At 42.9% G+C, this 24506-nt stretch overlaps 2 protein-coding genes across 5 annotated transcripts in view; both read right to left on the bottom strand.

The window, feature by feature from the left end:
- The window catches only part of TFDP1 (transcription factor Dp-1), a 35544-nt gene extending 20393 nt beyond the window's left edge, over window positions 1-15151 (bottom strand). Inside the window, exons 1-2 of one of the 2 annotated variants that reach the window (XM_066619578.1) lie at window positions 15071-15151; window positions 12328-12414 (exon numbers count right to left, since the gene is read on the bottom strand). In XM_066619578.1, coding sequence (XP_066475675.1) covers window positions 12328-12339 — 12 coding nt within the window. In that variant the 5' untranslated portion in view covers window positions 12340-12414; window positions 15071-15151. Of the gene's footprint in view, window positions 1-12327; window positions 12415-13303; window positions 13390-15070 lie in introns of those variants that run through there. The other variant, XM_066619580.1, reaches the window with a different exon arrangement.
- A 2193-nt stretch (window positions 15152-17344) lies between these two features.
- The window catches only part of TMCO3 (transmembrane and coiled-coil domains 3), a 29685-nt gene continuing 22523 nt past the window's right edge, over window positions 17345-24506 (bottom strand). For all 3 annotated transcript variants that reach the window (XM_066618948.1, XM_066618949.1, XM_066618950.1), the window contains 4 exons: window positions 23569-23719; window positions 22026-22105; window positions 19265-19414; window positions 17345-19037 (listed from right to left, as the gene is read on the bottom strand). In XM_066618948.1, coding sequence (XP_066475045.1) covers window positions 18924-19037; window positions 19265-19414; window positions 22026-22105; window positions 23569-23719 — 495 coding nt within the window. In that variant the 3' untranslated portion in view covers window positions 17345-18923. The remainder of the gene's footprint in view (window positions 19038-19264; window positions 19415-22025; window positions 22106-23568; window positions 23720-24506) is intronic.

Here is a 24506-nt window from a genome sequence, read left to right on the forward strand (position 1 = left end):
AGCCTTTAATGGGAACAAGATGCAATATTCTCATTTTCTCCCCATGTAAGTAACTGTTAGATTGCAGTACCCAATGCATTAAATTGATATAGGGCTGCTACTGGTCCCTGTTATCAGGCCACAGGCTTCCACAGCTACCCATTTCAAAGTTTTCTGCATGCCCTTTTTCCTTTTATCTGCCGCTTCCTGAACCTAAAATGGGTGAAGATTTCCAGTCACAACACAGTGTTTTTCTCTTGACTCACGGAGACAAAAACTAGACTCTCTTGTCACTACACAGTACCGTTGTGACAACTATGACTAGTACAGTTGCCACAAGTCCTTATAGATGTTCAGTCTCAAGGTCAGATCAAGGTCTGCCACCATCAAAACTCCAGTGTCCTGGAAACTTGTTTACTTGCTCTTTATAAGCCTAAGAGTTGCCAGACAGCTCAGCAATTCCATATAGTAATACATAGGCCAGGGGTGTCAAACTCATTTCATACAGCAGCCAAATAGCAACCATAACGCCTGCTGAGGGCCAGAAGTGATGTCATTAGGCAAAAAGTGATGTCAAACAGGTCATAACAAAAAATAAGCACTTTTTCCTCACTTAGGAACTCATTAACTGCAAATGACAGAAGAGAAAAATACACAAATCTTAATCACATTTCAAGTTATGGGAGAGTCCAATTTTCATGTGGGCTACCCTTCCAACAGTAACACCTCAGCCCTGCTCAGCAGCTGAGAGCATGAAGGCCGGATAAAAAGCTTCTATGGGCCATATCCGGTCCCCAGGCCTTATGTTTTACACCCCTGACATACGCAAAACAGTTGGTTAAGCAGCTCTCTAACTTAGGAGTACTGTGAACTCCATGCTTTATTTGTAAGCCGTTTTACTGTTTTATTTGTAAGCCATCTTGAGTGTCCTTTGTGGGATAGAAAGGCGGAATATAAATTCTATAAATAAACAAAACTATTCCAAGTCACAGGGTTGAATAATAAACAAGATATCAGGCAAATATAATAAAACAGTATCTCACAAACAGAGAGAGAGAAAAAGAAAGCCGGCAGTCTAACTGTAACCCCAAACGCAGTTGCAGTCACAAATTTCATGCATCATCCTTTCATTTATCCTATTGACAAAGAGATGTCAGTGTATCGGGCAGTTTAAGCCACTGAGTGGACATTAGTAACTTATAAGGGACCACTGCACATTTTCTGCATTTGTGATGTGCATATTTACATGTGTACCCTACCTACCACAGAACAAAGAGCTCTCTGGGCTAGGGTTTTGAGCCCCAGTAAGCTACAAAACTATCTTAGAAACTAAAGGGCTTAGATGTGTAGCTTGCCAAGTAGCAGTGATCAAAATTCTGTACTTAGCTTAACATCTGCCATTTACTAATCTTTGAATGCAGTAGGAGCAGTTGACTCCCTCATGAAGTCTCTATAGATTGCAAAACAATTTAAACACACAGAAGTGGAAGAAGTTGTTGTCACAACACAGGAAACAGGCATAGTTTTCAGCAGTTACTGTTTCTACTTGGCATGTAATAGACAGCAAAGTAACAGCGGAGCAAGGCTCAGTCGCAATTCCATGCATGCAAGCAATGTGTAAATACATTCATGTGTGGAATGTTAGCCTGTATGCAACCCTTTACCACCCCCCCCCCCCACTGCACCATGCCACCTCAACAGTATGACCTGGCATGATTGGAAGCCATTTCAATTCCCCTACCTTGCCACAATCCCACAGATGTGGCTTAAAAATCCCATTGGGGTCACAACCCCACGGTTGAAAACTGATTTGAAGGATTTCTATTAAACCCTTCCTATAGCAATTTAAGTCAGTTATATTCCCAATGATATGTCAGAAGTTCTATATATTAGCATACAGTGTTCACAGCAATACCTTGTACTTTGGTTAGGGACTAGAGCAGGGATGAAAGTCAAAGCTTGGCCTTATTTAGCTTGCAAATTTATTTTGGTCAGCTAAAAACATAAATACCTTTAACTAACTGTATAAAACATGCGAATGAGTGCAAAACTTAAATAAACAGAAATAAGAACATCAACGAACACTGTGGATGGCTAGATTAAATCAGACAAAAGATGAAAGCACACGGACAAAATTTGCTCTGTAGTTATAACTGAAAACAGCTGAAAGAGGAAAACAATGAAAAACAAGTGGATGAATGTCAAAGCATTGCTGTATATTTTTTGCTAATCTAGTGAGAACACACATTGTTGACTCCCGCCTTCCCCAATCTAAGAAGCAACAGAAGACTGAATTTCTGATCATATCTTTACATCATAAAAAATGAATCTCCCTAGGTACTCCTAGCGCCTTTTACCCCATCTTATCACCCAACAATCCAATTTTTACCCTTCCACCAATATCTCCCTATATTGCATTCAGAGTTCATGAGCACAAAGTGAAGCAAAGCCATCACAGCTACAGAAGTCATATACTATTTTCTTACAATCCTATATGAAACTAGGTTAAGTAATATGGGCATATCATATACAGCATTAAAATGAATTTGTGAAATTCATTGTGAAAATGAAGCATTGTGAAAATAAAGCAGTGAACTCAATGCAGTGAAACATCACACATATGCCAGTGCACCAGTGAAAAAGAAAAGAAAAATTTCTTTTTCAGCTTGTCTTTCTAATTTCATCTGCTTCTTTTAAGGTACTATTTTTCACTGAACAGTTTCTCACCAACATCTGAAGTATTTATAGTTCCAAAAGTATTGCCTTTCTGTATAAGTTTAGCTTTAAGTAGATGTTGCATACAAAATACTGTATCCTAAGGAAGTCATGACTAACCATCAGTGAAACCAACAAGGCAGTTACAACTTATATATGTACTGTACAGCCAATTAATCTCAGTAGAAATCCTAAGTTCTTTGGGATGCAATCCAAGGTCTTTTAGAAATCTTCCTTTTTTTCTTTGCAGATACCCTAAATTGTTGACACTTTCCTTTATGAAAGGCGAGCTAACTAAAAGAATAAGTCAATTTTAGTAGAACTGTGAATTTGCACAAACAGTTCCACCAAAACAAACCAAAAAAGGTGCTAAATTTTACAGGTAACAGTACTTAAAGAATTCCTCTGTACAATACATTATCGATGAACCTAGTACTATACCAAACATGAACCCACCATGTCAGTGCAACAAATCGTTACAACACAACTTATTCATCAATTACTCTACAGACAGATGTTTAAAATTTGAAATAGTTTAATATGAAGCATTATAGGATAATAGATCTTAAGTATCTTTCATTGTACTTAACCAATTTATGCACCACACTTCAAATAAAGTTTTCAAAATCTGAATGCACAACCAGACAACTGAGTTTCAAACAAATCCATGCCAAAAGCAAACCATTTTCCCTCTTTGCTTTCACCAGTCCCTGAATAAAGAACTAGTTACAAAATGTTAATGGAATTGCACACACTTCTAGACAACACACACAAGCACAATGGTCTAATATGCTTATGTTAAATACAGTCACAATTGAAAACTACAGTCATCGAATATACATTTCTAGTTATTTAAAACATCTTTCATAGTTTCCCCATTTGAACATTGCTCACCTGAAAATATATTATATTAATACTTTAATCTATTCCTAAAAATACCATCACAACTTTTCTTAGTGGTACAAATATCAAATAGTTTGTTTCTCACAACTCAGAAAACACACTCAAGCGTCAATGCTAAGATCACTTACTTGCCATAGATGGACTTGCATCCAAAAACTTATTTTAGAAGAAGAAACCAGTCAATTTCTCTCAGAAGTCGCATATGCCAGTTATATATGAAAGGCAAGATTCTAGAAGTATTTCAACAATGCACTAACAGATAAGTCATGGGACTGGCTTTACTAAATTCTGCATTTAATCTGTTTTCCAATAGCAGAGTATCTTCTCTTGTGCTGCTTTTCTGGGAGCTCAGAGTGCAGAAACAAAACAACTGCTACTCAGGAGATAACCAAACCTACATAGCCTGAAATTGCATGTACTGTACTTGAATTACAAAACTGAACCACTGTGCTTGCCTCAGAGGAAAAGCCAGAACAGAAGTACCAAATACTAACATGTTTCTCCCTCCCCACCAAAAAACCAGATTAGCACACTGGTGTGGGCTCTATTTCTTCACACCAGCCCATTATCACAATTACATTTAACTTGTTTGTTCCCATGCATTCTAGTTTTGCTCCAAGATTGCACATGAATTAAAAGTTAACATTTCCTGAACTTAGCTATTTAGAACAGGGGTCTCCAAACATTTGGCCAGAAGGCCGCATCAAATATCTGGCATGGTGCTGAGGGCAAGAAAAGGAATATAAAATTTATATAAATAATAATTTATCTGAGATGGAACTCAGATGAGTGAATGGGCTCATTCATTCAAACTCTCTGGCCCTTAGAACACCCTCCAGATGCAACCATAGTACAGTTCCACTCATGTTTGGCCAAGTGGGCCAGAGGCTTTCAGGGGACAAGAGGCTGGCCATGGGCCATATCTGGCCCCCGGGCCAGGGTTTGGAGACCCATGATTTAGAACAGGGGTGTCCAAAAGTTTTTGGCAGGAGGGCCACCTCATCTCTCTGACACTGTGTCAGGGGCTGGGGGGAAAAAGAATTAATTTACATTTAAAATTTGAATAAATTTACATAAGTGCACATAAATGAATATATTAAAGATAAACTTACTGCAGATACTCACCTTTAAGTCGATCTCACAGATAAGACAAGGGCAGGTTTTGAGCCCAAAATCATGGAATTTGCTATGATCCTCGGATAAGTCGGGGGTTTAACTTAGGGAGGTGTCTGACTATAATTTTGTCTGATCTTAGGTCATCAGAGAAGGCCTTTTTACAAGTGCCGCCGCCTAAGGAGGTACGTGGGGCGGCGGCAAGAAATAGGGCCTTCTCAGTAGTGGCACCAACGTTGTGGAACTCCCTTCCCCTTGACTTGAGAATGGCTCCCTCTCTTGAGTCCTTTCGGCGAGGCCTGAAGACCTTGTTGTTTAACCAAGCCTTCTGACGTTCTGGCCTTTTTAACATCTTTTATATATCTTTTAGTTGCTTTTTTACAGGGCCGATTCCTCTAAGAACTGCTGTTTAATGCTCTTTTATTCTGACTCTTCTGACTACTGTTTTTATGGGTTCTGCTAATGTGTTTTTTAATATGTTTTTATCTGTGAAATTATGTTTTAATTTGTTTATATGTTGTTAGCCGCCCTGGGTCCCTTTTTGGGAGAAGGGCAGGATAAAAATAAAGTTTTATTATTATTATTATTATTATTATTATTTTACCCGAGACCAGATCCTGAAAAATAACCTCCAACTAATTGTTACCTAAGAACTGTACAGTCACTAATTTATTAAAAACACAGTATATATACATAGTATGTATACATCTATACATACATACACTATTTTTGCTACACTATGTATTTTTGTATACATAGTGTAGCAAAAACAGTATTAAAATAGTCTATTAAAAACTATGATAGATCATAAGATACATTTTTATTCACTAATTTTTTTAATTGTTCTCTCAAGAACCATTTGTAAACACTATCAGAGTAAGGCCACAATCCCATCCACACTTTCCTGGGAGTAAGCCTCATTGACTTTAATGGGACTTACTTCTGAGTAGACAAGCCTAGGATTGGGCTCTAAGTACACTGGAAACAACATACAAGTAGAACCATTAACCAAGTGGGGGGTAGGGGCCTCAGGGATGGCAATTAATCCCTTACTTCTCTCCCAGGAGAGTTTCAGTGGCTCCTGCATGGGCACAGAACACTGCAATGGGATCTCAGAGGTAGCTAAACTTTGCTGCATAAATGCCTGATTGCCTGAGGATACTGCAGAAGCAAGCATGCTCTCCTAAAAGCTTACTACATAAGCAGCTGTTGCAAGTGCTTCCTGGCTCCTGCCAGCATGCAGCTAAGATCTCTGGCTAAAATACCTGTTGCTGCAGAATAATTCTACTTCAAATTCTACTCTCTGCTTTTTCTGTGTTTTGCATCTTTGCAAGGTCTCCAGGACTCTTCCAGTGAAAAGGACACACACACAGGGAGATTGCTTCTCTCTCACACACAGATGCTCCCCCCCACAGACACAAATGCAGGGACTTTTCCCCTCCAGTCCAACTTCATTGGTGAGGATAGGGGAAATGAGGTTAGCAAGGAGGTTTGCAAAAAGTTTTGCAAAGGAGAGACTGAAGTGTGACTGTATACAGTAGGGGGAGAGGTGGAGAGGAAAGCAAGAGGAGGGAAAAGACTGGGAGCCCAATCCTAGGCATGCCTACTCAGAAGCAAGTCCCTTAATAGTTAGTGGGGCTTACTCCCATGAAAGTGAGGCTAGGATTGTAGCCTTAACTGTTTTAAGTGCGCGCGTGCTCTCTCTCTCTCACTCACACACACACACACTTCCTTTTATAAAAGTTAACTCTTCCTCTCCCCCCAGTACAACTTCATCAGTGGTGAATGATTATGGGGAGAGAGGCTAGCAAGCCTCAGCTTCACAACAGAGAGTTTAAAGTTTGGATTCAATAAGGGGGAGGGGGCAAAAACAAGAAGGAAAGAGGAGAGGGACTTAACCCTTTCAATGGCTTGAGAAACAAAGGTACAGCCTTCTGCAGGCTGCCTCTCTCTCTCTCTCTCTCTTTAAAAAGATCACTCTCCCCCCTTCCCCACCCTGTCCAACTTCATCTGTGGGGAGATGGAAAGCGGGTTAGCAAGTTGGGCTTTCCAATGGAGTGCTTGAAGTTTAAATACAGTAGGAAGGGGGAACAAGAAGGAAAGAGGAGATGGACTCAGCTGTTTCAAATGACCGTTTCTTCCTCTCTCAGATGCACCCTCCCACACGCAGCTCATTGTCTCCTGCTCTGTCTTGGGTGCAGCTCCAGAGATGCCTCTGTGGGCGCTGGTGCTGAGCGAGGGGGGCTGCTGATGGCTGTGGTGGCAATTGCCCTGCCCTTGGAGCTTCTGCAGCTGCACAACAGCCTGAAGGAGCACGTGGAGCATACCCACACCACACCCACAGGCAGCTGCGAACGCTCAGCAGCAGTCCCAGCATGCACAGCCTCCTCTCAGCAGAAGATCACCTGCTCCCTCCCTCCTACCCACAATAGTGACTGGCTGGCTCACTTGCCTGCCCCAGAGATAAGGCGGGGCAATGATTCAGGCTGCTTTTCTGGGAAGAAATTTTTCACCTTATAGGCAAGTATCTACTGTATATGAATGAATGAAGGTCTTGCAATAGTTCAAGGCCTAAAAAGCCCTTGCACAAGGCAAGGCTGGCCTTTCTTTTGCTGCTGCTACTGCATCACAGACGTGAAACAGCAAGTAGTGGAGGAAGCCCTCATTCCACAGCTCACACGAGAGGTCAAACAGTCGCCCTCACACTGAGAGCAGCTCTGTCGGGCCAGTGCAGGCTCCAACAAATCTCCAGAGGGCCAGAGGCTCATTGGAGACTGGGGGCTCCCTAAGGGCCGCATTGAGAGGCCTCGAGGGCCACATGTGGCCCCAGGGCCGGGGTTTGGGCACCCCTGATTTAGAATATAGCTAGCTTCCACTTAGTTTACGTCCCTACAATTTCTAGAATATCCCAAGAAACCCGTAACAGGAGCAGAGGCATACTTCTGAAAAACAGCAAACTAGTACCTATTATTCAATTTCTCAAACTGAGGGTTGGGATCCACTAAGTGGGTCACAAGCCAATTTCAGATGGGTCCCCATTCATTTCTATGTGTTTTATTTTTAATATATTAGACCTAATGCAATCATGGTATGTGACTGCACTTGCAGAAAAGTTACAGATCTGTACTTTTAGCAGGCTACTATGTATATGCTTTTAACAATGACAGTAAATGGAACTTACTCCTGCGTAAGTGTGGGTAGGATTGCAGCCTAGAACTGTTAAAAATTTTCCTGCTTGATGATGTCACTTCTGGTCACAATATCACCTCTGGTGGGTCCTAACACATTCTCATTCTAAGAGAGTTCCGGTGCTAAAAGTCTGAGAACCACAGTACTATTGCATAAAATAACATTTATTCTATCACAATAGCAATAGATCAGATAGATATTTTCATTTCCATTATCACTTTTAATTTAAATTTCATCTATTAGTAGCATATAGTCCATAGCTCTCCATAAGAAGGTCAATTTCTCTTTCCACTAAAAAACAGAAATATAAAAAAGCCTTTTACTTCTGGACCACACAACTCATATTATTAAGACAGCACATACACAGTTAGCAATGTATTATCTGGTTTAAACAAAGGATTGCCAAGGAACCACAAGTCTACCCAAGAACTAACTGAGTTAATGACAATCAATGTGTGACTACTCTGAATCACTTGCTTCTTGGCCCTTATTATGCCCATGAGGTTAAATTTTACTGCTACACAAAAGCAGCCTTGACAGGTCTATGTTCTGGACATGGCAACACTATGCTAATGCCTGAGACCCATTCTCAGGCTTCCAGCCCCCAGGCCAATTCTTTCTTGCTGGTAAAACATCAGCTCTCTTTACCATTTCAATACATTTTGCCCCAGTCCTACTTTTTCCTTGGGTTCTCTTATATTCATGCCTTCACCACCCATTGCTCCCAGATGTCCCTTCTTCTCAGTCCACTTTGACTCACTTCCTTTAGCCACTATGGGCCCAATCCTATCCAAATTTCCAGCATTGGTGAAACTGCAACACATCTCCAAGGTAAGGAAACAAGTGTTCCCAAACCTTGAGAAGACCTCAGTGACTGCCTCTCCACCACAGGATACACTGCATGCCCCACTGGCACAGGTACACCAGCACTGGAAAATTGGGCCCTACGTCACTTGGCCAATATCAGCAGCACCTCTCCCTCCATCAGGTTTTTTCAGCACCCACTCTCTCATTAGCCACACCAGCTGGAATCCAAAGACTACCATCTGAACCACACTCAAGCACTTGAGCACTTTCAAGGGGATTTTTAAAAAACTGTTTTAACTGTTTTCTTTTGAACAATAGGCCCCCATGCCACAATTGCTTTTCAAAGTCCCCTCAATTTCAAAGCAATTTTCTGTGTGACATGGTGGGTGCACACTGCTGTTCCAAGTCCAAGCTTTTGTGCACTGAACTGAGCACTTTCCTTGGGTCCTGTCCACAAATAAACTGTTATTTACGAAAACAAACAGCCAGAGACTATTCTACAAGAATCCAGAGTTCACAAGGTCAGTATCATGTTGCCAAAGTTATTTCAATAAGTTTAGGGTAAGCTTAAATATCAGTTATTTAAATTGTTATTGATATTTCTTCCCTATTTTACAATCATTTCCGGAGAATATTTTACTTCTTTCCCTAGAGGGTAAAAGTACATTTTTATTTGCTATTTAAAATAGGACTGTCAATTCTAAAATCAAGGATTATGTCAAAGCATCACATTGCTTAGCCAGACAGTAAAACTTTTTCAACGTTCCATTAAGGTCCACTGCAAAAATTAATTTTTCTCTGCTTGCACAAGGACACAACACCGGAAAGCTTAAAAGCCAATTTGTTGTATATAAAGTAGCACAATCAGGCTTTTGCAGTCCCTCTTCCGCCTCTGTGCCTTCCCAAATCTATTCCTGAAGGTTAGGGGATCCTCCAGAGATGTTTAGAACACAGCAACAGGAGGAGGGGAGCTGCAGCACAAAGAGGAAAATTTGGTAGAAATCAGAGGTAACTATCTTGTGTGAGCTTTCACTCATGCAAATTACTCTTTCCAGCAACTCAAAATTTCCTACAACTCAATAATTTTTAAACAAAAATGGATTTAAAATGTTATTTTTAATTTTTTAAAAAGCTTCAATGATAGCATATTTTTTAAAAAGCAACCTAGCTAAAAAACATATTAAAATCTACTTACACTCAAAATTGAATCACAAGGATGCAACACAGATGCAACTCTAAACCATGGTTTACAGCAAAGAAAACCAGCCTAAGGGAACTGCAATCCCCTGTTCTCTCTTATGAGCAAGTGAGGATGCGTGAAGAATGAGTTCCACTTTCAGCATAAGAGCTAACCTCAGTTCCTAAATGTATAAATTTAGGAAACTGCAGTTTGTTAGCAAATTATAGCAAGAACAAGCTAGGATATCAACAGAGATTCAAATAGTGGTTTGATAACCTGATTTTTTCCAACTACAGAGTTAATAGAGCACAGTTCTAAGATGGCAGGGAACTGAGGTTTGTTATCAGAAGAAAAGCAGAAGCTTTCACTCTCTTCCTCTTGTGAGTAAAGGGGACCATGTAAGCCTAATTCATACACCACTAAACCATGGTTTAACATTACCGCTACATTGGGTCATTATTAAAAGCTTTTTGTATCTTTAAAAACACATGCATGCGGGAGAGTCTCACACCTAACATTAAAGTAATAAAATAATACAATAAGTGATATTTTTATTATTGTGGGATTCATGCCGGATCCAGGGACCAGCAAGTCATTACAGGCATTAGAATTTAGGAGATACCATCCTGTATCTCTCCAGAACCATTCTGAGTTCATATGGATGTGTTTTACACTCCTATTTCAGAGCACAGACATCTGAGTTACATGAAGAACATTATTTCAACTACCTAACAACCCTTATTAAGCACATTCTAGTTACCTACAGTCCAATCCTATTCATGTTTACTCAAGTCCCACTTTGTTCAATAGATTTTTCAAATAAGTGTACATAAGACTAAAGACTTAGCCTTCAAGAAATTGTCCTTCCACGCGTACAGAGTGCTTTGGCTCCCTGTGCCCATGTGACTTGCATAACCAAAAGTTAGAATTATGTTCCAAGGTTGCATTTAGTTACCAACCATTACGTTTTAGTTATTAACCAGTTAGTACACATGGTTCTTTAGGAACAAATGAATTTCAATGTGAAAAATCTGATTTAAAGCAATGATTTAAATTAGTCATTTGGGGGGGGGGGTGATTTAAAACAATCCACACCAGCTATAAATCAGACCTGCACAGTTTGTGATTCGAGCTGAACAAAGCCAACCAAGATATATGATAGCATACCCTCCCATTTGTGTTGTCAGAGATAGGATTATAAAACAAGAGGGTTTGTCAAGCACATGGATTGTGGTTGCGTTTGGCTTGGTGTGGAGTTTGTCCTAAATCATTGAGATTACTCACACTAATTAAATTTATACAAAAATTATGCATTGCTGTAGTTGATCTTTCTAGTTCTCAGTAGGATCAGAAAATGGCAGAAATTCACGCAACTATAATTTGTGATTTCATGTTAAGGTCAGGAGAACTTTGGCCTATTATTTTAAAAAGTTAGTAGGAAATCAGTTGGTTCAAGTTAGCATTTTTAAAATAAGGAACAAAGACTAAGACTTGCTCTTGCTTTCAACAGCAAAGATACAATTCTACTAGAACAATATTATGTTAAAAGTAGATAAAGATGCACCTATTTCTGCAGACAGGCAATACAATGAAAAGTGGTGCAAGACAAAAACAAAAAAATTATTTTGTATTTAAATACCAGAACACTAAAAAAAGTTGCTTCAATCACCTAAGAATGTCAAACAAAATTACTCTCAAATGGGCTTACCACAGGTTTTCAAAGACTAAATTTTTAAAATATACCAATATTTTCCCTAAATACTTTCTCTGAAAATACACAGTACAAGGGCATATTATTAGCAGTTGGATCTTATAATGGACTAGCAATCCAAAGGGTAGAATCTCTTGCTTAACTCTGGAAAAACAAAATTTTCTTTATAACTAAAGTTATGGGTAAAAACATGACTATACCTTAATTAAAGTTTGTCAGGATCACTGAGGACTCAATAAAACAGCTTCTGGCCCTAAAGCAAGCTAGTAGACTGTCCCTAACTTAGAATAAAGTGCAGCCATCAGTGGAACCATATTATCACCTTCAGTGGCATTCTGCTGGTGTTTTATTCCTTAGCAGAGCAGTATAGATTGGTGCTCCTATGGCAGTAATTACCACTGCTACTTAGGAAAGCACTGCAGTACTAAACAAAGCTGTTATGTTACTCATTATTAGGCAAAGAGAAAAATCATATGCATGACACCCTAGAGGTATTTTAGTCTAGGTGAAGATAGTTACTATATATACCAACTATGTGAGGTTGCACTAAAGTGCTTTACTAGTCATACAGCACAGGATAGATCTGCTTTACTTACCTCACGTAAGATGCCACTGAAGCTACACCAACACCTGTCTATTGCTGTTTAGAAGGCATTACATGAACACATATATTCACTATAACTAAAATACAGTATGTAACTCCAGATGTATTACTTACAGAGATACTTACATCTTTTGCCATGTTATCAAATCCAAGAACTCAATTCTTTACTTGCTTGATCACCACAGGAGGAGCAAAAACAGGGGCGCTATAATCCTAACACAAAATTTAAACAGAACAAGTTAGTGAAGTGAAACATTTTTAAAAGGAGCTTATCAGGCATTTCTTTGCTTTCAGCTACAGAACTGGAAAGTAAATTAAAAGCATTAAAATCAAACTTAAAACCATCAGGATCCACAACTTTCCCTCAAGTACAGAGATGCACTGATTCCCTGCTTTCATGACCCCCATAAAGCATAAAGGTAAAGCAAGATGGCTTGACCTGACAACAGAGTGGGGGTGTGTGTATTACTGACCAGTCATGTGCTAAAGCACTGAAAAGCATAATGCTGCCTGATATATGTAAAAAACATGCAACCCACTCTGCACTGTGCAAGGGCCTGTGCCTGACCCATTCACTGCAGCACCTTTGCTAGGCCTCAGGGGCCCAACCCCCTGGCACACTCTCTCCAAGCCTAAAGAAAACGCACACTGCTTTTCCATGCACGCACCCAAGCAGGCCCAGGCAACGTGTCTGCTGCTTCAGTGGGAAGAGGGGAGGACGCTAGTGCGAAAGAAGAGTCCTCTGTGGAAGCCAGGCAAGCAGCATCTGTGCCTGCACAGAGCAACTCCCGCCAGCCCCCGCCTCCTGCACCTTCCCGCCCCCTCTCCAGGGCCCCAGAAGCCCGGCCAAGAGCCCTGGAACTCTAGCCCAGCAGACTGCAACGTGGGCCACCCATGCACCAAGCTCACCCCAGCCGCTGAGTGCCCGACCCGGGGAAGGGGGGAGGCGAGGGAAGAAAGAGAAGAGAAAGGAGGAAGAGGATCTTCCTCACTGAGACGTCCCGCCTAAACGTCTCCCCGCAGCAGCAGCCACCCGCCACCTCTCTCGCTCCCACCTGTCCTCGCTCTCCCCCCCCCCCCATGCCAGAGGCGCCTCCAGTACCTGAAGAACCGGGGAAGGAGAAACAGAGAGCAAACTCCATCCCCCACCACACTCTCCTCGAGCAGTCCCCCACCCACAGCGCCGCTCTCGCTCGCTGCCTCGCACGGAAAGAGAGATGCCAACTGCACATGTGCAATGCACGGCCCTCCTCAAAACCCCCTCGGGGGTGGGGAGAGAGAGAGGCGCCACAACAACACTTCTGTGTGTGTGGCTGTGGGTTCCCCTCCCGCAAGGGAGACTCTGATGGGCAACTGCAGGAAAGAAGAAACTCTCCACTGCTCATGGGGACAGGAGGAAGAGCTCGCCCTTCTTTGGCAAGGCTGCAATCCTAGGCACACTTTCTTGGGCGTAAGCTCCATTGAAGACAATGGGACTTACTTCTGAGTAGACACGTTTAGGATTGTGCCCTCCTACCCCGGGGTTTTTCCCTCCCAGAGGCATTTCCCTTCCTCTTATCTCCTCCTCCTGTCCCTGCAGCTTCAAGCAAAGTGTGGCCTTAACCCCAGGCAAAAATGGCTGGTGTGGAGTGTTGACTTCCATCTCATGTCTGTGTCCCCCCTCCCCAGCCACCTCTTGCTAACTAACAGCAGGAAGGCTGCAATCCTGTCCACACCGACAGCCCAATCCTCTCAACACTTTCCTGGGAGTAAGCCCCATTGACTCTAATGGGACTTACTTCTGAGCAGACATGCAGAGGATTGGGCTGTGAGGCTGCAATCATATCTCCACTCACCTAGGATTAAGCCCCATTGGCTACAATGGGACTTACTTCTGAATAGATATGGATGGGACTAGGCTCTCAGAGCACATCCTGTGGATGTCTACTCAGAAGTCCCATTAGAGTCAATGGGGCTTACTCCTAAGTAAGTATGGATAGGCTTGCGTCCTCACTCGTTTACAGGAGTCCACCCTTTTAAAAACTGTCCATCCTTTAATGCCATCCTACACGCAGCAGTAGGATCATGGCTGCAATCCTCAAGGCGCCTACTTGGGAGTATAAGAGCCCGATCCTATGCATGTCTATTCAGGAGTAATTCTATTATAGTTAATGGGCTTTACACGCAGTTAAGTGGACAGGATTGCAGTCTTGTTTCCATGTGCACTTGGGGCTTAGGTGCGGGCTGCAAACCTGTGCATGTTTTATTAGAGGCACTGAACTCAGCCAGACTTAGGCTGCTATCCTATCCACACTTACCTAGGAGTCAGCTCCATTCACTATAATGAGACTTACTTCTGAGTAGACATGCATGGGATCAGGCAGCAAGCCTATCCACACTTACTTAGGAGTAAGCTCCATTGACTATAATGGGACTTACTTCTGAGTAGACATACATGGGATCAGGCTGCAAGCCTAGCCACACTTACCTAGGAGTAAGCTCCATTGACTATAATGGGACTTACTTCTGAGTAGACATGCACGGGCTTGGGCTCTTACTCCCGAGTAAACAGGGAGGTCTGCAGGAGCGGGCTGCAGACCAGCCCTCCGCTTCGCCTTTAAAAAGCGCCATCATTCCTGGGTCCTGCCAAAGCCACCAGGGCGCTCTCCTTCCTTCCTGCCTGCCTGCGCTGCCACCCCCCCCATCCCTGGCTGCACAGAACGGCCTGGCCACTCCGCCAGTGCCCCTCACACCTGTTCACGCGCCTTTCACTGAGGGCGCGTGGGGAAGGGCGGGGGAGGGCGCCGCGGCTCCCCCCTCCCCGATCCCGCAGTTACTGGCCTTTTTTTGGCGGTTGGGGAGGAGAAGGAGGAAAAAAATTGAAACTTACACTTTTGTGCGTCCCTCCGGCGTGACGCTGCGCGGTGGCGTCACGGGCTGGAACGTGCCCCACATAGGCACACGCGGGGAGATCAGCGGCGCTCCCTCCCCCATCCCAGCATCACCGCTGCTGAGCCAGCCTCCTGGGGACGTGGGAGCAGGCGCGCGTGCGCAGGGTTTTCGCGCCTTCGGGTTCCACCACGCCTTCCTATTCCCGGGCAGTGCGCGCGCGGGAAGGCAGAGCGCGAGACCTGCTGTTGCCTCGCTGCAACCGCTACCCCTGCAAGGTGCACGTGCTGAGGTGGAGAGGGCGCAGGCTGCCCCGGTTGCCTCACTTTGGCCAGTGACATCATAGAGGCAGTGACAGAAAGGGGAGATATAAATGCCCAGGCACAGTCTATGTGCCAGGGATGTGCGGTGGGTGGGCAGGCAGGTGAGGCAGTGCCTCCCCACCAGAGTCCTTCGAAAAGCGCTGCTGCCATGTGAGGCACCCAAGCACCCACAGCCCACGCACTCGGCTTTTTGAAGGACTCCTGTGGGGAGGCACTGCCTCACCTGCCTACCCACCCACCACACATCCCTGGAGTACACCTGTCAGCAGAGGCATAACTACGGCGGAGCCCGAGGGGCACTTGAGCACCTCATATGGTGGCGACTGCACTTTTTAAAGGACTCCAGTGGGGAGGCACTGCCTCACCTGCCTCCCCACCCACTGCACACCCCTGAAACATACCTCCCCACCATATTAAAATGGTTTTCTAGTTAGTTGTTGCATAACAAGTTCTCATGGCTCATCCATGTGTAAGCAAAGGATTACAAATCTATTATGGGATGTCGGACCTGTTACTGCCTGAGACAAGGTGCCAAGTGGCTGCATCCCCTCAGGTAGTGATGTATGTACCAGCCTCTGTTCTTTCCTACCACTCCTTGCATTGGAAGGAACAGGAAGCATGGGAAACAGAAGGATGGGGGAGTCAAGCATCTCCGCTGTACCTCTACACTTCATTTTCCACACCATCCTTTTCTTCCTTTTCCAGTCTAGAGAAGAGGCACATGGGCAGGCAGAGGGGGCCAGACCTTCACAAGCCGCTGCCTCACAGCCCAATCCTATGCATGTCTACTCAGATATAAGCCCCACTGAGTTCAATGGGGCTGACTCCCAGGAAAGTGTGGACAGGATGTCAGCCTCAGTCTCAAACAGAGCTGGCCCCAATGGCATACCTTTTCTTCCCCTGAAAGCCTATCTACTTTTACTGCATGAAGTGAACAGAGATCAGTAAAGACACCTTGCCGTGTAACCCCTGCTAACTGGGTAAGAGGCACTTTTTAAGTGGGTGCTCTTTTACTTAGCAGGGGGAGAGTAACTGGTCCTCCTCACCCCAGCACTGTCTTTTCTAGTGGCTGTCTGCTGGTGTTCTTTTGCATCCTTTTAGATTGTGAGCCCTTTTGGGACAGGGAGCCATTCATTGTTCGATTCTCTCTGTAAACCACTTTGTGAACTTTCCATTGAAAAGCGGTACAAGTGCAGCCTATTTATCCACGGATTTTTATCTTCAGATTTGTCTCAATGAGAATGGGGGGAGGTACTGAAAGTCACACACACCTTTGCGTCCTTTGCCCTGCACGGGCATCTTGATCATTTTCCAGGCAGCCCAAAACACTGGCTCTGCCTCACCCAGGCAGGGAAATAGCCCTGGAAGAAGTTCCCCTTGCAAGGAACAGTGACATTCCTGGAGCCCCTGAGCCAGCAAAGAGGCTGAAGAGGGGAAGGGGGACAGAAAACCTCTGTAGCCAGAACATGTGTAGCAAGGTGGAGCTCTCTCTCTCTCTCTCTCTCTCTCTCACACACACACACACACACACACACACACAGGGACAGGTGTGGTAGCAACATAGGGGATTCCTTTAAAAACCCAGGGAGTGTTTGCCAAATTCCCCCCCATAGTGCCCGCAATCACTAGAAACCCTCCCCCACTGAGCAACACAAGCAAACCCCCCCCCCCACTGAGATGGTGCAGGCACAATTCTAAGCATCAATTTTAAAGACAAGGGATGCAGTGACAGAGCTTTTGGCTTCTTCATTGTCATCCCCTTACAGCATTTAAGCATGTGCACACAAGCTAATTTCCTTGCACCACTTTCTTACTTTGTGCAGTTGTGAATGTTATACACCTTTCATGTAATTCAACTCCCAGAAGCAAATGAAAGAACCACATAAGCAGCATTAGCAATATTCTTAGAGATGATATAATACAACATTACAAGAGTAAAATAGGTTAAAGAGAGTAAAATAGGTTAAAAGGTACAAACATGTAAGGTAAGAAAGAGCTGTTTGAAGAAAATGTTCTTTGTAAGCAAAACAAATTTCGGAAAGCCAAACAGTACTAATATATAGAGAGAGATTGTTAGAACGACATTTTATAACTTTCTGTAATTTGAAAATCGATTGTTTAATCGGGTAATAGAACAATTCAAAGTTTATTTCAAGTACAAGTATGCTTCAGTAATCTTACTGAAGTTCTATCACTACAGATGTAGTCATGCTCACTTCAAATTATCAATTTTTCAAACCTAAGTGGCAAGTTGAAGAAATTGGCAACATCCATGCCACTATCTCAGAATGGGTAATATTGCGCTACTATATAAATAAATATTAACCATAACTTTTAAAGTTTACATTTTCAATGCAGTATTGGGGGGAAGCATTTTAGTTGAGATTACATGTTCATCTTTATTCTGTCTGATAATTTAATGGCAGCCATACTCAAAATATTTACTCAACATGACTGTGTTGCAAATTTTACGAAATGCTTAGGTCAGGGCTTTTCAGACTGGGGCGTCGAGACACCCTAGCCTGTGGGCCTTGGCTTCTGCCCCCTTAAGGGGTGGGGACAGCCTGGAGGCAGGGAGGAGGCAGCAACGCAATCCTGGGGATCACACCACTGCCTCCCCCCATCCCCACAAGCACTTACAGTGGCTCAAACTCTCCACAAGAGTTTGAAAACCACTGGCTTAGGTTGTTCCCCTTCTTGCTATTTGTTGAATCATCCATCCAGTGAAGCACCAAAAAAGCTAAGAGGTATCATCCAAAAATAATTTTAATTTAGCTTCAACTTTCATAATATTTTAAAGAATTAGCACGATCAGCACAAGGAATTCTTGATATCCATACTGAGAAGTCATTTCTGATCACAGTAAACTTTTTTTGTCAAATGACAAACCAAAGTTACAATAATTACAAGATGTTTAAAATATATCCATTGGGGGAAATACCAAACTCTTTAGGAACATCAATTTTACAATCCTTAAACTCCTAAGTTTTACATAGCATTGAAAATACACCTTTTGTGGCTGATGTTAGGATACCAACAGCCCAATCCTATCCAACTTTCCAGCACTGGTGCAACTGCAATGCAGCCCAAGGGTAAGGGAACAAATGTTTCCATACCTTAAGGAGGCCTCTGTGACTGCATCCTCAACACAGGAAGCAGTGCATACCCCATAGGTACAGCAGAACCAGCACTGGAAAATTGGATAGGATTGGGCCCTAACTTGCTACAGGCACCATAAATGTAATTAAACTCTCTGTAGGGACTGAAAATACTACTCAAAAAAGGCACATCAGTCAATTATTAGATTTGTAGACTTTAAAAAAATCAATTTTTTGCATAAATTTACCACTAGCTTTTTTCTGTATTAAAAAAAAATCAGTATAGTATATGCATTGTGAAATACGTTGAATTTTGTTTCATAAACTAAAATAAGACTCATAACTAACCAAAAGAAACTACTTTGCTGCAAAAAAAAAAAATGCAATGTGTATAAAGAGGTTTCCTTCATGGAAGCTTCATTACTAAACATCTTCATGAAGTTAATCGTCTTTCAGGTCTTGGCACACATTTCATAATTGCAGCTCTCCAGAGTGCTGGTGCAAGCAACAGGCTTAGAGTTGTCACACTCAATATAAGGAGGTAGACCTAGAAATTGGAAATCAAAGTATTTCATTCAAGTATTTTTCTTAAGGATTAGGGACACACTTAGCCCTTAACATTAGTTTTACACAGCTGATCTAGCTAAAAAGGTTTATGTGCTGAAGGTAAACAACTACAGTTTAAGAAATTATTTTAAGTTTAAGAAATTTAAAGAAAAAGTTTAAGAAAAAGTTTTATTAAATGCTTCAAAATGCAGACACCCTAAAGCTCACCTCTCGAGAAATTATCCCTGCTCTGCGTGCTCTACTTCCCAAGACGAAAGAAAATTCACTGACTTGAGCCAAACCAGCTGATACAATCCATTTGATGTACTGGCTGCTCTTTGGAAGAATCATAGAAAGAACAAGTACTGCAAGAAAAAACTTTGAGAGGCAATTTATTTTTTTATTAATACAGTGTAATAATTGTTAACATCCTCAAAAACAACAATACCAACATGGATTGATGGAACAGAACAGGCAAAGATAGTTATCCTGGATTAATTGTCTTGTAGAATGAGAAAATATATCTAGCAAACAAAAGACAAGCAAATCTAGCATTTCACACCATCAACAGAGATAAAAGTAATAAATAGAGATGAGTAAAAAAAGGGTGTTTTTTTGTGGATTTCAGTGTTTTCCAGAGTTAGAAGTGCAGAAAGCAGTGTTATATGTTATTATTTTATTATCACCAAAAAACTCTAGCAATATACTGAACAAAATTATCCTATAATCCAGTGGTTCCCACACATTTCGCACCAGGACCCACTTTTTAGAATGAGAATCTGTCAGGACCCACAGGAAGTGATGTCGTGACTAGAAGTTACATAATCAAACAGGAAAATTTTTAACAATCCTAGGCTGCAATCCTACCCATACCCAGGAGTAAGTCCTATTTACTATTGTTAGAAGAATATACATAGTAGCTTGCTAAAAGTACGTGTCTGTAACATTTATTTCCCCAAATGCAGTCACATACGATGGTAGCATCAAGTCTAATATATTAAAAATAAAATAGTGAAATGAATGGGGACCCACCTGAAATTGGCTTGTGACACACCTAGTGGGTCCCAACCCACAGTTTGAGAAACACTGCTATAATCCATGTTAGCTGGGATAGTGCATTCACTAGCATGCACCATTAGAGCTTAAAATGGAACTTATCTGTCAGGTCCCAGTAAAAACAGTCAGTTATGCCTTTGAGTGGCACTCTGAAGCAGTAAAATGCCAGACTATAACCTTTGCCTATGAAACAGAGTCTACAGAATTATATAGCTCATGGTATGGCATCAGGGCTTCGGAAAGGACAAATTGATAGAGGGGATTTTTCTCATTCCCTTAGGGCAGTGTTGGCGAACCTATGGCACGCGTGCCAGAGAGGGCACTCCAAGCCATTTCTGTGGGCACGCGCGCTGAGCCAGGCAGCCTGGAGAGGGGCGCTGAAGCTGCTACCTCCTCTCCCTTCACTCCGTTGCCCCCACCTGCCCCAGTTTGTTTCCCTTCCTATTTTTCCCTTCTCCAACTCTCCAGCAGGCTCAGCCAATCAGCATCCAGCAGACTCCTGGCTTTTTCTGTTAGAATGGCTCAGGGCCCTTCACTGGCTGAAGACCAGCCAATCCTGAGCTGCTCTCCTCCTCAGCCATTTGAACCTTTGTAGCCCACCTTTCCAACTGCCCACTCAGCGCCAGGAGAGGCTTTTCTTCCACAGCACAGGCGCAGCTGGGGGTGAGCAGCGCAGCCAGAGACAAATCCTGCCTGTCTACTCAGAAGTAAGTCCCATTAGAGTCAGTGGGGCTTGCTCCCAGGAAAGCGTGGCTGGGATTGCAGCCTGAGAGCCCACTCCTATGCATGTCTACTCAGAAGTAAGTCCATTGTAGTCAGTGGGGCTACTCCCAAGAATGTGAGGGAAGGATTGCAGCCTGAGGGTGCAGCGCGGACATTCCCGTGGTGGGGTTGGAGAGGAGCTAGGCTGGAGGGGAGCATAGCTCACAGCGTGGCATAGCTGGAGGGGAGCAGAGCACTCGGGCCACAGCTTGGGCTTTGTGGCACCAGCCCTGCAGGTGCTGCTGGCACTGCCTTATTGCCCGCTGGAGGCTTATCTACTAATTTTTATATTATCTTAAAGGTAAACCACAGAATTGCTTCTCCAATCCTATTGGAAAAGAAGTGCATGCACAATTTCACATAGCTGTGAGCATGAAATACAGCATGGTGCAGCCATCCAACCAGCCCCATTAGAGTTGATGAGACTTACTCCCAGGAAAGAGTGGCCGGGATTGCAGCCTTGGAGCCTGCTCCTGTGCATGCCTACTCAGAAGTAAGCCTCATTAGAGTCAATGAGGCTTACTCCTAGGAAAGAGTGGCTGGGATTGCAGCCTTAGAGCCCACTTCTGTGGGTGGGGCTTTAAAAAAATTTTTTTTTCTTGTTTGAGAAAATGAGCAGCGGTAAGGTCTTGCAGCCACCGCTTCCCTGCCAATATTTCCTTACCCAGCATGTAATTAGTCTGTGGAACTCTTTGCCACAGGAAGCAGTGATGACAACTTGCCTAGATGCCTTTAAGAAGGGATTGGACAAATTTCTAGAGGAAAAGTTCATTACAGGTTACAAGTAATAGTAGGTAAAATATGTTAATGTATGAGTTGTTTTTTCTAAACTAAAACCTCAGTATTCAGGTTAAATTGCTGTGTTGGCACTTTGCGATAAATAAGTGGGTTTTGGGTTGCAGTTTGGGCACTCGGTCTCTAAAAGGTTCACCATCACTGCCTTAGGGCAACTAGCAGTAACATTTGATAACTCCTGCCAGATATGCACTGCAGGTAATCTTCAGCTAGTTTTGTTACTTTTTACCCAGCAACTAAGCAAAAGTGCATTTCTAGCTTTAACATCCTTAGCAAGGAAAATCCTGGCAGTCACAATATCCAAATGAAATATAGTATATCAAACTATCTGTATTTGATAACTGACTGTATTATAAAATATTAAAGCCATAAATACCTTCATTATTACCACTGAAAGCGTAAGGAACAGTAAGACTGTGAGCTCATATATTACAAATGTAGGGAAAACATGAAGGCCTGCAAGAGAAAAAGGCAGAAGTCAGTCAACTGTTATTACTTTTTTAATAGCAAACTGCACAATATTGGTTTATACATGAACATTATAATGAAATCCTGGCAGCCATCGTTCATATAGTTAAATAAAACCCTGCCACATTAAATAGCTGACAGCCCAATCTTATGTAGGATTGGGCTGCTGGGCAGGGAGCATTAAGACAGCAGAAGTGTCTTAAAATGTCATAAAATGGCTGCCAATGGCATGCACAGTGCTCCATTGGCAGCAATTGCCTGAGCACTGCTACAGGAGGTGGCAACGCTGCCTGTCACTGGACCCTGCCATACCTGCTGGACCCAGTAGGTCAGCTGTTGGGTCAGGAAGTGGGTAGAGGGAGAACTGGGCAGAGAGAGGGGAGGAACAGAGTGGAGATGTGGCAAGCAGGAATGGTGTGCGCTGGATTCTATCCTCTCCATTGAGAAGCTCCCTACCTCTTCTCTCCCCACAGAAATACACCACCAAAAGTGGTGGCATATGTCTTAGGAGACCCGGCTCAATGACTTACTTACCCTTTTATTTTATACTTTCGTATTTACCTTCCGTTTGCTGTCACACCCCCCCCCCCAACTGAGTGCTGCACTTGCCTTTTTGGTGCATCTACATCAGCAAGGGGGGGTGAGAAAAAGGATAGGATTGGGCCCTTAAGTTTCATTTTGCAACACTCCATTTTGGAGCAAACTAGACTCTTACAATACAATCTTATGTAGTGTTGGCTCCAGGTTTTGGGAGACCCTGGAACAAATGCCCTCTGAGGGCCTACCAACAGTGTCCTCTCCACTGCTTTAGAAACGTACCAAGTGCCCCAGCCCATCCACCAGTGCCAATAGTTTCTGAAAATCAGGCAGTGGGAACAGTTCTCCTTTACCACTTTTTCTGTGATTATGACTGAATTTGCATCCTATCATCTGCTTCCTACACCTCCTAGTAAGTATCCCCATTAGGCTTTGGGTTGCTTACCAAGTGATGGAGCACTGGTAGCAGGATCTGCAAAATGTACCGGAGAAGGAACAGGACAGCTTGCTGCTGTGCTCCACTATCTCCCAGTAAGCCACCAAATGGCCGACAGCCAAATGGAGAGGGCTTACTGGGAGGCAGAAGGAAGCAGATGGCAGCAGCAGACCATCCTCTTTCTTTAGTGCTATGTAACAATTCCAGATGTTCCAGCAGCCAAGACATTCAGCAACTGTAAAATGGCACCATAGGAAAAAAAAATGGTCTTCTGCTGCTGTTCCTCCATAATTGTGTCATAATACAATATAGATTTTTCTTAGTTCGAACAAAATATTCATTTATATAGCACCATTACAATGCAATACAAGTAATACGATAGACTGTCCTTATCTGGGATAGGAACTTAACAGTCTCAAATTATATAAATCTTTGCCTGATAAACTAGTGAAATTTGTATGCTTCTATAACAAATTACCTATGGATGCAAAAAATATAATGGCAAGAAAGTCACGTATTGGTTCAATGCAGGACATAATCTCTTCAGTAACTATGTGGCCCTGAGAAGAAATAAGTGTTCCTGCTAGAAAGCATCCCAGTTCCATTGAAACCTCTAATAACTCTGTGATCTGTTAAGGGAAAAGAAAATTTATTACTATTTCCTGAGCTCATTATAACTTTAATTAGTAACTTAGTATAAGATATAATTCAGCTATTTTCAACCTTTTTCATCACATGGCACACGGACAAGGCACTAAAATGGTCAAGGTATATCGTCAAGTTTTTTTGATGCATGACAGAGCACACCGCATTGCCAGTGGGGGCTCACATCCCCCAATGGCTCTACTAATAGATGACCTTCCCCCAAAATCCTGCAGCACACCTGCAGACCATTCGCAGCATACCAATGTGCCACAACACACTAGCTGAAAATCGTTGCACTAATTACACACTGTCTATACACACAAAATATCTCTGTCTGAACTTTCTCATACCCGGATCCCCTGCCACTTGCACCAATAGAGCCACGCCATGGAGATACACATTGCATCCTATGGTGGTGGCGGGGATTATCTGTAGTCCTTCCCTAAGTAAGGGAACTTTTGTCCCAGGTGAAATACAGCAGAAAGCATAAGGCGTGTCAGACACCACAATGGTAAATGTAATTGAATGCAAGATCCAATCACAGTAATTTTCCCTCTAAGTATTTGGAAACTTTACCCTATTCATCTGGCTTTGTTTATTCATCACCCATAGCTCTTGTCAGGAGTGGGTCACATTCAAGCTGATTTGATCTTCTGTTCATTTGCATAGTAATATGAAACATCTACTGCTCTGTCTTGCACATTTGGATTTTTGACTACTTTTAATGAACAGATTATTTTCTTTCTATACACACAGGATTGATACACTAGT

This window comes from Tiliqua scincoides, chromosome 3 (assembly GCF_035046505.1).
Source record: "Tiliqua scincoides isolate rTilSci1 chromosome 3, rTilSci1.hap2, whole genome shotgun sequence".
NCBI classification, from domain to species: domain Eukaryota; kingdom Metazoa; phylum Chordata; class Lepidosauria; order Squamata; family Scincidae; genus Tiliqua; species Tiliqua scincoides.